The sequence below is a fragment of the Phalaenopsis equestris genome, unplaced genomic scaffold (genome assembly GCF_001263595.1).
Source record: "Phalaenopsis equestris unplaced genomic scaffold, ASM126359v1 Scaffold000291, whole genome shotgun sequence".
Classification (NCBI taxonomy): Eukaryota; Viridiplantae; Streptophyta; class Magnoliopsida; order Asparagales; family Orchidaceae; genus Phalaenopsis; species Phalaenopsis equestris.
Genome location: NW_018164733.1, coordinates 656,493 through 673,470, shown reverse-complemented (window position 1 = coordinate 673,470; position 16,978 = coordinate 656,493). Strand labels below are relative to the sequence as shown.

General features: G+C 37.5%; 1 protein-coding gene across 1 annotated transcript in view; it reads left to right on the top strand.

The window, feature by feature from the left end:
• Positions 1-16,978, top strand: part of LOC110025130 (sodium-dependent phosphate transport protein 1, chloroplastic-like) — a 46,665-nt gene that overhangs the window by 24,269 nt on the left and 5,418 nt on the right. The window contains exons 5-7 of the mRNA XM_020725419.1: positions 938-1,153; positions 1,782-1,991; positions 16,708-16,845. Coding sequence (XP_020581078.1) covers positions 938-1,153; positions 1,782-1,991; positions 16,708-16,845 — 564 coding nt within the window. The remainder of the gene's footprint in view (positions 1-937; positions 1,154-1,781; positions 1,992-16,707; positions 16,846-16,978) is intronic.

The following is a 16,978-nucleotide window of genomic DNA, read 5'->3' as shown; positions in this document are numbered from 1 at the left end:
CTCTTGTTATTTATATTGTTTGTATGTGGATCTTCTCTGTGTACAAAAGAGGTTTATATATTGTCTTCACGCATCATGTTGCTAGGGTGCATCTCATACTAGACCTGGATGTGACATAAGCTCATAATCCTCCTAATCACTATGGTCATCCAAAACTTAATCCAACTATCACCCAAAGACGATTGCTTTTCCAGAACCAAACAATACCTTTCATTGTCCAATCCTAAACCCCTTAATTCTAGAGGTTTTTTAACTTCTATAACTTAAACTGTGTACTGAAAATACCATGGAATTAATCTGCTTTTACTTGAAGCTTCAAAAAAGTTACTTGAAGCTTCAAAAAAGCCCTAAGTAGCCTCCTCTAAATTGTGACCATTTCAAAAGCGGGATCTGAAAACTTCAAGTTGGTTTGGATCAATCTATTTCACTTGGCCAGAGTTTATCAATTACTTCTCTATAGAAATGAAAGAGCTTCGATAATAGACCTTCCATTATTCTTAGTGGTAATCACATTCCAGACTACAAAAGTTTCATACTCTTACAGAAACATCAAGAATCATCACCGGTGAATTTGCCACCTCTGGTTTTCACGCATGGACTGTCATAAGATTGCCTTAAATTATATAATAGTTGAATGAAAAGTTAAAATAATTCTACTAGTGAGGGGAGAAAAAATACTTAAAAAATAAAAAATCCATTAGATAGCGATATTGACCGAAGCATCAATCTACATTAAATTGGACGCTATTCCTGTCTTTCCTGCTATATCTGCAAATCTATTTGATTTATCTGTGCGAATCGTGCTTCAATTTCTTCTGTTTCTTGTGTAAATCTTACATTCTCCATCAAAAGCTAGCCTTAAGCTAGCAAATTCTTGCCTTTGCATAGCATTAGTAGATACAGTACAGCTTCATTAACCTTTTGTTTCCCTTTTCAGGGTGTTGCCATGCCTGCTATGAATAATATGCTTTCAAAATGGATTCCTGTTTCCGAGAGAAGCAGATCACTTGCCTTAGTATACAGTGGGATGTACCTTGGTTCTGTAACGGGTTTGGCCTTTTCTCCCATGTTAATCCACAAGTATGGCTGGCCTTCTGTCTTTTATTCATTTGGATCGCTTGGAAGTGTTTGGATCGCAGTGTGGCTGAGCAAAGTAAGTTATTTTTTGTCCAAACTCTAGCAAAAGATTTGTCATATCTTTACAATTGCTTGAGTTTAAAAAAAGGGACATTTACATACATACCATCCAATTTATATGTATTTCCATATCTAAAACCTAAACTATGCATTTTTTACATTTATACCAGTCAAATCTTTCATATCACATAAAAAGTACCACTAATTTAACTTCTAAAAAGTGAAATAAACCTTTAATGCATGGATAAGGCGGTATGATATTTATGTAAAAATTGAAGTATATATGTTAGATATGTAAATACATAGGAATTGAGTGGTATGTATGTAAATCTTCCTGAAAATACTGTGCATGCATATTTTTTTTTGAAATGGGATCAGAATTCCATGCCTATTATGTTGACTCAATAAAGCCATTCACCGTTATTTGCAGATATTCATCTATATTTTTGTGATCCAATTACAATTTGGGTAGTAAAAGTTGAAGTTTTTCTTTGTTGGATTCGCACTATACGAAGTTTATTAGTTTCCATTGAATAAAGATTAATTCTATAGAATCAATTATTGCTTATTTAGATTCAATCATTTTTCTATTAATCACAAATGAAAAAGGATTTTATGAATTGTAACAATTTTTTCTTTGCCAGGCATACAGTTCTCCAAATGAAGATCCTGAACTTTCTTTAGATGAGAGAAGGCTTATTTTGGATGGAAGTGCGGCAAAGGAGCCTGTTGCATCTATTCCTTGGAGACTAATTCTATCAAAGCCTCCAGTTTGGGCTCTTATAATATCTCATTTCTGTCACAATTGGGGCACCTTTATTCTTCTCACATGGATGCCTACCTACTACAACCAGGTACTCTCATATATATCTTTTAGTTTTTATATTAGGAAAAACATGCGAAAATGTTCTTTTGGTTTTTTGCAAGGGGTTATTGTAACTCCGGAGTCTATAGAAGTGCTAGATTAGTCTTAATTCGGCACTTTATAATTTGAGACTAAAATGACCTTTTGTTAGTAGTCAGGGTATTTTAAACTTCTCTCAAGCGTATTTTGCACTCCATTGCTTACAAATTACTTATGACATGTGGTGCATAAATTATAAGGTAATTAAGCTTGATGAAAAAAGTAGCCAGTGGTTATATATTTTTACACAAATTCAAAGCTCAATTTTGTCCTTTATTGTCTTGGGTTAGTTCTCTTAAAGGTTATGCTTGGCACTTCCTTTCAATCTCTAGATTGCCACTTCTATGTAATTGAGGTTATTGATTATGGTATTGTAATATATGATTTTTTTCTTCTTTGTAATGGGTTCACTCCATTGTGTTCTGCTTTGGAGTCTCAAAGCAGTACAACTCAACCAAGAGATTTGTGGCAGTTGATGATTCATCATTTGCTTAAGTAGTATTATTGAATTTAATTCTTTAGGATATCAAGCTCTTACATTGTAGTTTTACGTGTAACATAAAAGGAATTGGTTTTATGCAAATTAACACCAACAAAGAGTTTCCCCTTTGAGTTAGGAGGGTGGAGGGTCCAGCAATGATTAAGTTGCCTCCATGTTGTGACATGGAGTTGATGTATTTGAGATATAGAAGTTGCTTCCCTATAAAATAGGGCAGCATTAACGCTGGCTCAGACCTTGCATTGTCAGTAGCTTCATATATAAATATGCTCTTCAACTATATTTTTTTGCTCCTGTGTTCTATTTAAAAACTACTAAGTACAATATATTATTTGTTATGTGCAAGCTGCATTCAGATTTGGCATTTTATTAGTGCATATCATTCTATTAGTTCATCAATCTTGCTCCTGGCCGTCTAGCTGGTTTGCTTAATTGACTCAAATATGAATACATAAATTATAGCTCAATTCAAGAATATAAATGTCATTCTTAAATATTAAACTATGACTTATATGTCTAATTCTACCACCAAATTCATAATACACCTGGTAGCGAACAGAAAACGGTAAAGTGCTTAAAATAAAAACTCGTATGCAAGCTTTTTGATTTAATTCATGTTTTAAAATCATATAAATTGCCTCAAGTCACTAAATGCTTCAGCTAAAATAGCTCAAGTGCACAAATTAGATGCCCACATGTGCTCCAACCAATGCATTGAATGCTCAAATATGGCTCGAGAATGACGTGTTGGTCATTCGGGCCGTCTTGTCTATAGGATAATATTGTAATTCCCCACTTAATTAGTCCGATCCTCCTTTTAAGGACTGGAGTTTTTGAGTGTATTAACTTCAAAATAACCGTCCAAATCCTAAAATAAGAATTTATAAGTCCAAATCATCTGGTTCGATCCTCTTCCTTGGAAGGATTGAAGTCGACAGGGTTCATACCCCTAAAAATGTAAATGCCCTTTTCAAAAATAAAAATTTTAAAATACGTAACTCCGTGATAGTGATTGTGTTGATTAAAAATTTCAACTGGAGTAGTCAGTCTTTTAAATCATTATTTTCAAAGTAATCAACTAAAACACTCATTTTAAAATTAAAATCAGTAAAAGCTAAAAACAAATTCCATCTATCATCCGCAATAGTTTGTCAAGGGTGACAAATTTTTGACTGACTTCAGCTCACAAAGAGCTTATCTCATATTAAATGTATTCTTATATTCATAATCAAAACAATCACATCACAATAAAGACATGACTCGAGTCTTATGTCCACCTTGTTCTGCCGCCAAATGACATCATTATATTTCGATCACGGTCACAACCCGTATGTTCCTCAATGACTTTCTACTATTTGAGTTGTGAATCATAAATGTACACTTGATTGACAGAAACCCTTCTCTTAGTTAAGGTCGACTTAAATTTGTCCCCTTAGACAAATATTCACCCCATATTTACAAGGATCTCTTGGACGACATAAACCATGGTTGTTGACAAGAATACTTCTGTTAGGTTGGGTCGATTACCTCCTTTGACTAAGTAGATTAGGGATCACGATGGCCGGGGATGACAAAATCATGAGATCTTGATAGAGTTTTGTCTTCATTTTCCCACAATTCGCTTTAAGTTCCATGTGTGGATTTTATAATTTAAAAATATTATATGTCTGTTGTTGTTATATGTTGAATACTCAATTTTTAATGACTATCCTTACTCGAAAGTGCTCTTCTGTTATCTGGAGGAATAATTAACCATAGATCAAAAAATTCTCGCAAAATGAGTGCAAAATCTTTGGTAGTGTCTTATCTACAATCCAATTCACGTTCTAGAAATTTGACACTCCAAAGCTCTCTCAAAAGAAAATAAAAATAAAATGCAAAGAGTTCACGAGGAGAGGTCGAAATTTTCAGAGCCCACACAAAATTGTGTATTTTATCATATTGACATTTTCACGTGCCAATTATCTATTATAGAAAATTGTACTATTCGTTATTATTATTATACTTATTATTGAGGATATTTTCGTTTTTGTTATTTTAATTTATGTTTATATATGCATGATATTCTTGTATTGGAAAGACAATATGTCATTTATATTTTTCTCTACTTTTTGACATGGTGTTAAGAGTCCTGGCCTAGAGTTCTTCCGCCCTTCCTCCATTGTTGCACTTCCCAATCTTCTAATCTTCATTGGCCCGCTCTCATTCTTCTTTCTAATTGTTACTCATTTGTATTGTATTGGCTTCTCCCTTATTGAAATCCTTCTCTTCATCTCCAACATGATCATCTTTGATGACTCCACCATTTTATTGCACTATGCTGTCATTGCCAACCTTCTTTGATTATCGAAGTTGCACAATAGCCTAGTTTAACAAATTGTCCATCAGTATTTTTCGTTGAAGCCTTGTTCATATCTCCATCATTGCTCTGATTAAGGATCTTATTTATGCTTTCTTTAGTACTCATTTTGGCTAATCATTTTTATGCAATTTGCACTACTCTCTTTCTTGCAAATGGGCAATCATTTCGCGTACTGTTGGTTAATTTTGTTTCTAAATTCAAATTGTCTTCTTTTATGCCACCATAAGTTTGCAAGGAATTTCTACGATATATAAATTATCACATGTACTAATTACTTATAAAAGGAATGGTTGACGTTACAAAAATAATTAAAAGTTGTAAATTCTGTTAATTAAAACTAATTAAACTTAATATTAATTAGTTGAAATTTGCACGCCACTATATTTCCTTTAACTCTTCCCGCTAAAGTTATCTTTCCTCTTTATCATTCTCATTTCGACGCAGCTGTGGGACATGAGATAGAAATCCGAACCTCCTCCTCTCCCCTCTCATTTGCATGTTTCTAGTTCTCCTCTCCTCCACCTTCGTTGTTCCTCTCCGTTGCACAAGAATTTTTTCCTCTCAGCAACGTACGAAGACCCGAGCCTCTTCAATTTGCCTCTCACGTACGACACCACTGCAGAACCAAATGTTTTTCGTTTGTTTTTCTCTCTTCTATTTTAGGAGTCGCCAGCTTGTCGATCGTCGTATACTTCTTCCATTCGAATAAATCTCCCTCTCGAATCAAATTAGTGATTCGAAGAGGAGAAAAGCCGAATAAAAAAGAACATACGACAAAGTGACAAACACGAGAAAACACAAAACGTGGAGAGCTTACTTGCGGTAAACCTCGCAAGGATAGGTTAAAAGTGTCCGCCCAAACAAGATATGACGAAAGCACCTTAAATCGATATCCGCGAAAAAATACCTACGTAGACTACCAATAACTAGAGAGTCAGGTGTAAGTTCCTGTTCTGGGGTCAAGAGCACTCCTAATGGGACGCATCTCACTTGGTTAATTACATCTTGGGGGGTACCCAAGAATACTCTCGATAAAAGGAGTTTCGCTTAGATTATCGTGAACTTGGGGCAATATGTACTCAAAGGAAGGTTATTTCGTGTGAGAACAATCTCAATGCTTCAAAACTCATGCTAAGTCATCGGGCAGAGAGTGAGTCTTTCACATCTCGAATGAGTAGTGGCTCATCGACACACATGGCCCATCGAATAACCTAAATCATCTTGACGGGGATATCCCAATACGTCAAAGCACGCCCGGGCCAGAGGGCAGAGGACAAATCATCGTATCCCTAATGGGCTGCAGCTCATTGGCCTCAGGCCGTCAAGTGGGGCGCATTTTTTGTACGGACATCTGACGTACCTCTAATTGCGGTGCAGATTATTCATGAGTTATTTTTCGATTATTTCTGGGTTATTTCAGGATTATTGAAAATAACCCAAAAATAACCTGAAAATAACTCAGGAATACCTTGCGCCGCATGTAGAGCTACGTCAGGAGTCCACACAGAAAAATTTTTGGTCAAGGGGATGTCAGCCTCAAGGTGATGTCAACAAAGTCAAAGGAGCAACAGGGCTCAAAGAGGCTCAACAAAAGGAAGGTAGAGTAATCCTAATAGGAGGTAGAGGTAATTGGGCCGGGGTACCACAAACCCGTCATCCACAGCTACTAGGTTCCTAGGGCCTTAAGTTTACCTGGTCGTGAAGGTAGTCGACCCAACACGTCCTGAGATCCCCAGTCAGCAATCCGTGAATTGCGTCATCCACGGAAACCTCAGTAGCCCTAAAGTCAAAGGAAAGAGATTCTATTCTATGACTATAAACTGGAGCTCCAAGAGGTGAGATTATACCTGCCGAAGTGGTAAGGATGCCTCAGGAAAGAAAAGAAAGTGGAGGTTCAGATACAAAGCTGGAAGCACTCCAAACAAAAGGACTTATACTCCATCTTCCGTCTGGCTCGGAGAGCCTTCTAACATTCTAGGCGCATTAGACAATTACCTAAAAAAAAGGTATGATGGGTCAGTCAGGTTGAACAAACACGGGGGCTTCTCCTCGGGACATGCAAATATAAATGCAGTTATCTATTGTGATCCTTAAATATTGTGGATGCCCTATTAATATATATAGGAAAGTAAATGTTGCAATTTTTAAATCATGAATATTTTAATCTTAAATATTAATTATCTTGAATATTTTATTTTAAAAGTTTGTAGAAAATTACAATTTTAGGGTCCTTAATGAACCTAGACTATATCATGAAATCTCAGATAAATCACAGAAAGAAATAAGAAAAACACATGCAAATGCATACATGCAATATGATGCAAAAAACAAAGCAAGCCAAATCTAAGTAATAAAACAGGCCGGTGTCGCTGGGTCGGCAACATATCCCAGAAAAAAAAGAGCGGTCGGGCTCTGCATATACATGACCGGTCCTAATTCTATACATCAATATAAAATGCAGAATTAAGATACGGGGCACGAGCATCTGCTCCTGATCCCCTCCACGTGGTTCTCGTGCCAAACGCCTCGGAATCCATGTCTGTATCTTATTTCTACTACAAGACTCTCATAGACTCTAAAAAGTACATAGGAAAATAAAAAACTCAATCTTGCATGAAAACAAGTGTTAACGAGAAAGCTCACATGCAAATAACGTATCATGAGTCATGCCTTAAAAGTGGGAGAGCTAATAGCACCTGCAAGCAAAATGGTTAGAAATCATTACTTGCTCCCTCTATAGCGGTACTTGTGTTGTGCATATAAATAGACATGACTCCCTGCAGAAAAACGCCCTAACACACTACCATACATATGAAACATGCAGTCACACCACAAACACAATGCAAAAGAAAGATATCTGGCTAGGGTAATTAATCCAACAAAGAACAATAGTCAGACATAAAAAAAACTACCTAACACCCTAAATCCTAGCCTAACACCATCTAACGAAAAGTGCGTCAACCTAGTATCTAAGTGCAGGGTAAGTCTAGGTATAGTATGACTTTGACAGAGTCTACATACTGACCCCATCCTAAAGACCTGAAGGATCTAAAGGGTGTCACGAAGAGTGGTGACACGAGCTAGATCTATTAGATTTTTAACACAGTCATACTCGTGTCAATTCCGATGACTTAAACTCACATTAATTGCTCGTTGGGATCAACCCATCAAGCAATACTCGTTAAGACATCACAACCGACACGGGTCACTCTCCTAACGAGCCTGACTCGCTATCCATGCAAACATGCAAATGCAATTGCAGACAATCAGGTGACAGAAGTGATGAGTGTACCGAGGGGTAATGACTCAGAAGGGCATACCATGTAGGCAGCGACCCAAACAAATGGGTGTGTCGTAGTGGCAACGACCTGAAGGGTGGGCGTGCCGTGGAGGTGGCAACAGCCAGAAGAAGGTGTGCCGAGGCGGCAGTGACCAAAAGTGATGGGCGTGCCATGGTGGCAGCGACACGCAAGTATGCCGAGGCGGCAGTGACTGGAGGAGACGGGCATGCCGTGGCGGCAGTGACTCGAAGAAATGAGTGCTGTGGAGATAGTGACCCGGATATGCAAAAAGATAGGTGAACATGCAAACAATCATGCATATGTACACACATAACATGCAGTGATGCAAGTGGTCAATCGACCAGGCCGTGGTGACAGGTCGAACCAAAGTGATTAGTCGACTGGTCGGGATGATCGACTGAGGTACAAGTGGTATCGACCGGTCTGGGACGACCGGTCGAGGCACAAGTAGTGTCGATCGGTTCGAGATGACCGATCGAGACAGAAGTGGTGCTGGTGTAAGTGCAAATGTGAGATACAAGGTGCAAGTGCAAGGTGCAAAGTGTAAGTGCCGGTGCGATATATGACATACAATATGTAACGTGCAAACAATGAGGTGCAAATGACCACATATGATAGCGAGTCACGGTCGTTAGGTACTAACGATCTCACCTGAGAAATCTAAGGTTTAGACCCATGGATGTGCGACACCGCCGTCTCTTGCTCTGGTGAGGAAATGTGTGGAGTTTCTCCCCGGATCTCCGAGGGGAAAACTGTCAACGACGTCGCGAAATAGGATAGCTACAATGCTTTTATTATTTTGCGAACTCCTCCAGAATTTGCAAAGCGAGTCAACTACAAAACTTCTCTCGTTTTGCCAAGTCCGACCTCCCAACTTCTCCAAGTAAAGCTGAGGAATTCAAAGCAAGGGGAGTGAGAGACTCCGACCCATCGGGACTTGTATTAAGACTCACAATAAGAGGGTAGACACTCGGCTCTACAAGAGGTGTTTGACTACGCACAGGAAGTCCTAACCTAAAGGCTAGCTCTAAGAAATCCAACGATTCATCTCGCAGGCACGTCGTCGCGCCGTCCCATGCCGGCGCATGCACCCCGTTTGGGCGATCGAAACCACACGCCTAGACTCCACTATTCCTAAGGTTGGCTAGGAGGTAGGAAATCTCACCACCGGCATCCGATCCATTCTCCCGTTTGCCTCGTAGAACATGCACGGGACAACAAAAAGATAGGAGATTGTGAGGTATGCATAATATTTGAAAATAAACATCGAATCATATGAAGATGAGATCGACACGTATACCTTCGAGAAAGGGTCGTTCGACATTGGTGAGGAGGAAATCCGGGGTGGCGGACCAAGAGGAAGAAGAATCCCAAAAAAAGACGTCGACGACTCTGGTAAGGATGACAGCGCCTAGTAGCCTCGGAGGGTCTAGGAACTTCGGCGACGTTGGGTTTCACTCCGGCGAGGTGGGCCGGCGAATGAAGGCAGTGAGAGGTGCGGCCGACCAAGAAAATGAGGAGGAAAATGGAGGTTGACGGCTAGAGCAGATTTGGCCGGCGGGAAGAACGAAGGAGAACTTCGCCGACGGGAAGGGAACGTCGAGGAGAGGGCTCGACCAAGGAAGGAGGCCGGCGAGGGAGAGCTCAGACCGGCGGGATCCTGACGCCGGTATTGGAGGAGGCCGGCGGGACGTCGCCGGTGAGAAGGGGAGCAGGCGATGGGCGTGCGAGAAAGCCCTTTGGTGGGAGGTTCTGGCGCCAGAAGGAGCTTCAGGAGCACGGAGATTGACGGCGAGGGACGTCAACCGACGGACTTCGGGGTCCGCCGACGAGTTTCAGGCGAAGATCGCGAGCTCGGGGCTAGGGTTCGCGAAAAGGGGGTTGGAGGCTGTAGGTATCGCGTGAGGGAGAGAGGGAGGAGCGTTAGATTTTTTTTTATAGATACGATGTTATATATAATATATTATATTATATTATTATAATAATAATTATATTATCATAATTATCGCTAACGTATTCTTCATCCGTACACGCCATCGCGACGAAGTGGCTATCATTCATGGCTAAAATCGATGTTCTGGACGCGTTGTTGCAGTTCATTTCGTCACTCAGGGTCATCCGGACCACTTTTTCGACTATCATGCCCAAAAATGATAATTTACACATTTTTACCCCGTCGACGAAATCGTGGCATAACGAACGTCCTCCCTAAGTGGAATCGACGTTCTAGACTCACTCGCGTGGTTCGTTTCGTCGTATGGGGTCATTTGAACAACTCAGTCAAGCGATCGGGCCAATTCAAGCCAAATTCGCGCGCGACACGCCACATAATATTCGTTGGCCCCATCAGAGTCGTCCGACTTGTTAAATGTCGACTGAACTTCACCTAAGCGAAAGCCATAGCCTAGTAGAATGACCTTGGCTACATGCCCCTCAACACGCACCGAAAGGTTCCGGGTGGGTGTCTGAACTATCGAATATTACTGTCGGGCCGTAGACTATCCCGAGTCATACAGGTGGATACCCTACACTCAAGACATCAAAAATTGATGCCAACATCGAAACCATCCCTCACTGCTCTCGCCTCTCGCTGCCATGCGTAATCAAAATCCCCCCTTTCTTTGCTTCACAACAAACGACAATATTGCTACATATAAAGATCTTCGATACTCCAAAAATTTTCTCTGCCGCTTTGTTTCACACTAATCCCAAGCCTTACATTCCTCTTTGTTACGCACGACAGGGCTGCACGAACCACTTCTCCCTCGCCATTCTGCACAATAGAGCTGCACATCATCGCTGTTCCTTCTTCTCTGTATGTCTCCATTGTTCCTTCTTGCGCACGTGACTTTCCCAAAGCCCTCGCCTTGTTCCCATTCTCCATTGTCCACATGCAGGATCACGTGACCGTATGCTCCAACTCAAGCCCACCTTGCCACCGAGCCGCACTACCTGTCCCTGCTTCACGTGTGATCCAGTTTTCTCTTCCCCCACGCCCGCTCACTTTGAAACAACTGTAACAGAGACAAAAACCTCTTCATGTAGAACTCGAAGCCCTCACTTGTCACATCAGTGGAAAAGCAACAAAAGAATCATTACATATAGAGACCTCTGATCCTTTTTGACTCACGTGCGCTGAGCCAAAGTTGTCTGCCTGCCTTACGGCATGAGCCAACCGCATTGCTTGATTCCTTGCCTCGCACCCGAGTCGTTTCCTTCTTAACTTGCCGCCTCTGCCTCATGCATGATCCAGTCTATCGACACCCTCCTTTCCTCTTCAATAGCTCTAACCCTGCGGAAGCCCCTGATGCTTCTTTCTTCCCGTTGAGTTGCTCAACCCCTCACACACGCATTTTTGCCCAAAGACCCCCTTGCTCGCTTCTTCGTCTTTTCTTGTGCGAGCCCTAGTCGAACCGAGCAGTGTCTTGATTTTACATCTTACATTTTCTATTTTATATTTTATATTGTATAAAAAAACAAACTAGTAGTTGTATTTTATCCTACGATTTTGTTGATCAACACCATCAACTTCGTCTCTTCATATAAAAAGGTATAAAAATGGGGACAGTGGGAAAATTTTCTTCAATTATCCATTCGAGGAAGTTTGAATACCTGTCCTTGAGAATTAAGTATGTTCTGGAAAATTGTAGATTCATTTTTAAAATTCAGGAAATTTAAAATACTAGTCCTAGGATATGCGAGTACATGCCCTTGTGAATTAAATACCATTCAAGAAAAGTGAAGTACCTATTTGGGTAAAATGCTTTCATGTAATTTAAACCTTTTTGCAAGTGCATTGATTAGCTATAATGTTAATACTTCGGCTTGAAATATACCTTTTGCTCCACTAATGCATTGTCTCACGACATTGACTAGCGAGTCTTTTAAGATAGTTGAGAAAGTTGACATTCTCTCGTGCCCCCTAACGGGTGTTGAGATTGGGAGACCGTCAAAATTTTAGGTGATTTGGATTTGTAAAGAACTTAAAGTTTTGGACTATTTGAACATATAAAATAGTTTAAAATATGGAGCATTTGACTAGAATTTGAGCTGTAATAAAGGTAGAAAAAGCTTAGGCTTTTAGGGCTTGAAAATCTTTGATGTCGGGTTTTAAATTTTGGCTCATTTGGACTTGAAAATATTTAAATGTTGTGGCTTTTCAAACTTAGGCTCACAAGGTTTGAAAATTAACTCAAAATTTAGTTTTTGAAATTTAGGCCCATAGGGTTTAAAAATCAATTCAAATTGAGCTTTTCCAAATTTAAACTTCTACGGATGAAAATTAATTCAAAATTGACTTTTCCAAACTTAACCTTTCAAGAGGTTAAAACATAATTCAAATGTAAAGCTTTTTGAATTTGGAAAAACTCGTCATTGAATTCGCAATATCATGTGCTAGCGAACCAAAAACAGTCTTTTGAAAAAGTCAATGTGTTTCTGCGCACGTCATTAATATAAAATTAACACACAAGGCTTCTAAAATTTTGAATGATTTCATGAGCTTTAAGTTTAGGTTTAGTCTGGAGGCAATATTTTGAGATTCGTGCTAATGTGTAGCGGTTTTTTTAATAATTGTATAAATATTGTCAATTTATGCTAATGCATTCTAATGGGATATATAGAAATTTTGATGCCTTTTAAACTTCCTTTTATATTTTAAGACATTACTAAATTTGATGCATTGCATTAAGATATGGTTGATTATTTTAGAAATTCTGCAATTGTAATGCTTGGATTGTTTAAATGTCTTACTGTACTATTATATGTCTTACATTTGAAATGTGTGTAGGACTTTAAAATTTATAAACTCATACGTGCTCCAACAAATTGAGTAGTGTTTAAATTTCAAAGGTCTGAGAATGCTACGCGGGTTAAGATTAAGTTTTCGCTCAAATAATTCTTTTTCCTTCCATTCAAGGTTCTTTTGAAAAATTTAAAATTATTTTAAAATTAAATAACTTTCATATTTTGAAAGTCTAGTTCAACAAAATTACATTACACACACTCTCAATCAGGAAAAAATATTACATAAGGACTCCGCACATAGAGTTACGTGCAGAGTCCAATGAAATTACGCCGTGAAGGTGATCGGTCTGATAACACAAGGGAATATTCCCCTCGTATTATTCAGTTTTTCTTATGTATTATTCAAGTATTATTGATGTGTTATTGTGTTATTATAATACCAGGAATATTCCCAGAACACAATAACACCTCACAATAACACACATACAATAACACCTGAATAACACACAATAACACCTGAATAACACGAGGGGAATATTCCCTCGTGTTACCTGGCCGATCACCTCCACGGCGTAATTTCATTGGACTCCGTACGTAACTCTATGTGCGGAGTCCTGATGTAATATTTTTTCCTCAATCATGCCTCCCTGCTTAGATGATAGGGTTGTAAGTCTCACATATCTAGCCCAAACCTTCTCTTAAGAATTTAACTTGATGAGTCTACTAAGTTCTAATAATTTTCAAATCACATATGTAAAATTTGCAAGTTCAAATTATATTGTTCTATCATCTTTCTTGTTAGGACTGAAGTCGATAGGACTAAATGCTAAATATATCAAAATTGACAAATTTCAATTGAATCTTCAAATGTAAATGTTTAGAATTTCAAATCCTCGATGATAACCGAGTAGATAGAATACTTCAGTTGAAGGGATCAATTAAAATCAAGATTTTAAAAATAACCAACTAAAATGTTCAAGTAAAATTAATCCTTTAAAAATTGAAAGTAAATCACATCCACCATTCTAAAAAATTTATCAAGGGTGACAAATTTTTGATTGATTTCAACTCACAAAAGAGCTAATGTCATACGACTGTATCATTATATTCACGCTCAAAGTAATTTCACCTCAGTAAGGAAATATCCTAAGTTTTATGTCTACGTGTTTTGGCCCAAATACTCTACAAAATAGTAGTTACAACTAGAGCCTTTTGACCGGGTAGTTGGCACTAAATAACACCATTTCATTACGGTTACAGTCATAGGCCGTATGTTCCTCAACAACTTTATATCATTTGAGTTGTGAATTAGAATGATGCATCTAATTGACATAAAACTTTCCGTTAGCTAAGGTTGACATATTTGTTGCCTAAGACATTTACCCCAGATCTATACGGGTCTCTTGGAAGATGCAAATCATGGTTGCTGACAATAATTTTTCGGTCATGTTGGGTCAACTAACTTTTTTGACTAAGTAGATCAAGGACCACAATGACCCAGAACGACAAGACCATAAGATCTTGATCGAGTTTTTTATCATTTCCCTTACAATCTAATTTAAGGTCAAATTGATAAATTTTACAATTTAAACTAATATTTGTTGCTACTATATGTTAAGTATTTAACTCTAAATGTCTAGCATTAATCGAAAGTACTCTCCTATTATTGAAAGAGGTAATTAACTATAGGGGCTTGCGCCTATTGAAAAACTTGAGCTTTAGATAAAAGTCAATGGAATATGAGGGCAAAATCTCTGAGTAGTGTTTTATCTACTATTCTATCAGTGTTCTGAAAATTTGATGCTCGAAGCTCTCTCAACACAATAGAAATAGATAATCCGGGCGTCAAAATTTTCGGAGCTCACATGAATCTATACTATTTATTCTTATTATTATAGTTTTTCATTATCAAAGATATTTTCATTTATTATATTTTCTTTATTATTTTTTTCTCATGGCTTGTAAGCAAATTTTTACCTATGAAGACAATTCAGTTAAGCTGTAGTCTTGCATAATCTTCTCCCTCTTTTAGCAATATTTGTTTATGTTTATTATTTTTTCTTAAGTTCAGCCTAATATTGTATTTTTTTAACTCAACTCTTTGAAGTACTTTGTTACGTTTAAATCTTTTAGAAAACCTCTATCATATTAGTAGTTGTTGTGATAAGAAGGAATCAATTTCTGAAGATCTCCTTATGAGAATTTAATAAATGATTATTTTTATTAGTGAGCCAACTTATAAGGAAATTTTTAATTAGTTGTATAAATAAAATAAAAAAGATCTAGTAAAATTTGGTTTACAAGGATGTATTGAATTTTCCTTAAAGAAATTACAACCGATACATTCATATTTTACTTTCATCAGTGTTTAGGCTGAACAATGCTGTATAATGTGAGTTCTGGAAAGGCCCACCCAACTCTATTGAATTATTCAAGTGATTCTTCTTAGAATGTATATTGCTTGTTGTGGAAAAAACATCATGCATTTTTTTTGTCCAATTGCAAGAACTTTATGCTTTGATTTGAGATTTTTTAATAAGTGCAAGCTCATGCAGCTAAGTACTCTTTTTTATTATTAAATAGCAGATGCAAATGAAAGCTAGTCTATAGATTTTGCGATGCTTTGTTTTAATACAAAAATTTGAATTGGGAAAATAATTTAACACTATTGGCTTATAGCAAATGATGGGGGAAATGATGACATACTCAATTAAGAGGCCATGGTTTTGTCTTTTAGGATTGTCATGGGTTACTACCTATTTATTCAACGGAATTGTTTGGCCTAAAGTGATAGAAAGATCATCATTAGTAATCTAATTTGCATCACTCAATTAAATCTTATAGATTTAAGAGGCAATTTTAAGCTTATCAAAGTGGGGCAATTTTAAGCTTATCTTAGCTAACAATGGGTTTCATATTCTTTCGAATATGCCTTATTTCTCATAACTCATACCTTTAGCCATCAAAGAACATTCATGCTTAGGCTACAATTGCAATCTAATGTGTCATTACAATCAGGTTAACCACTTGTTCATAGGGCATATGCCACATTTTTAATGGGAATATTTTTTATTTGTTCTTTTAGATAAACTTAATATGATTAATCGAAATTAAAATTTTCATCGTTGGTAAGTTGTTGCTAAGGCTTGATGAATGATTGATATGAGTGCAAAGCAGCATGAATCATTTTTTTTATTCTTATAATTTATTTCTAAGTATTCTTTTTTAGTGTCTCAGATTTTCAATATTTTTTTATTTAAAGTTGGCTTAGGACTACCTGATGATCTTGAATTTGACTATGGTAAGTTATCTCATCCAAAAATAGATCAATGTTCACACATGATTAAATGAATATTTTGGTGACTTATCATATCCAACTGCGACCCCTTGCACACTTTCCTATTAGTTTTGTATGGTGGAAAAAAGTTGTTACTTTGCTCGAATAACTTGTTTGATCATCTTGGTACATTTAGAATTATATTGCCTTAATGATATAATTGTAAACTAGATGATACTTGTTAGAAGATCAGCTAAAATTTTGGACATTGTACATTCATGCCCAGTACCCCTTTGAAATGATTTATTCACAATTTTTCAGTCATTTTGTGTATCATATCAATGAATATATTCATGCTGAAGGATGTTAAATATGCTACTTTTTTTAAGATAATCTAGCCGCTTTCGCTCCGTTATTTTTATGCTCATCATGAATGGTCAAAAAAAATAATAAATCTGTATTTGTGATTTGCTCCCCCAGGTTCTGAAGTTTAATCTCACCGAATCTGGTTTATTCTGCGTGTTACCATGGTTAACCATGGCTGCATTTGCAAACATTGGAGGCTGGATTGCGGATACACTGGTTGCCAAGGGGTTTTCGATAACAACAGTTCGAAAAGTAAGTTTTTCCAGTCTAACCCACACAACTTTTGTTTCTTCAACTCCTCGTTATTTTTGTATCCATTCAATCATATTGATGCATTTTACATGCTGATATATATATATATATATATATATATATATATATTTTT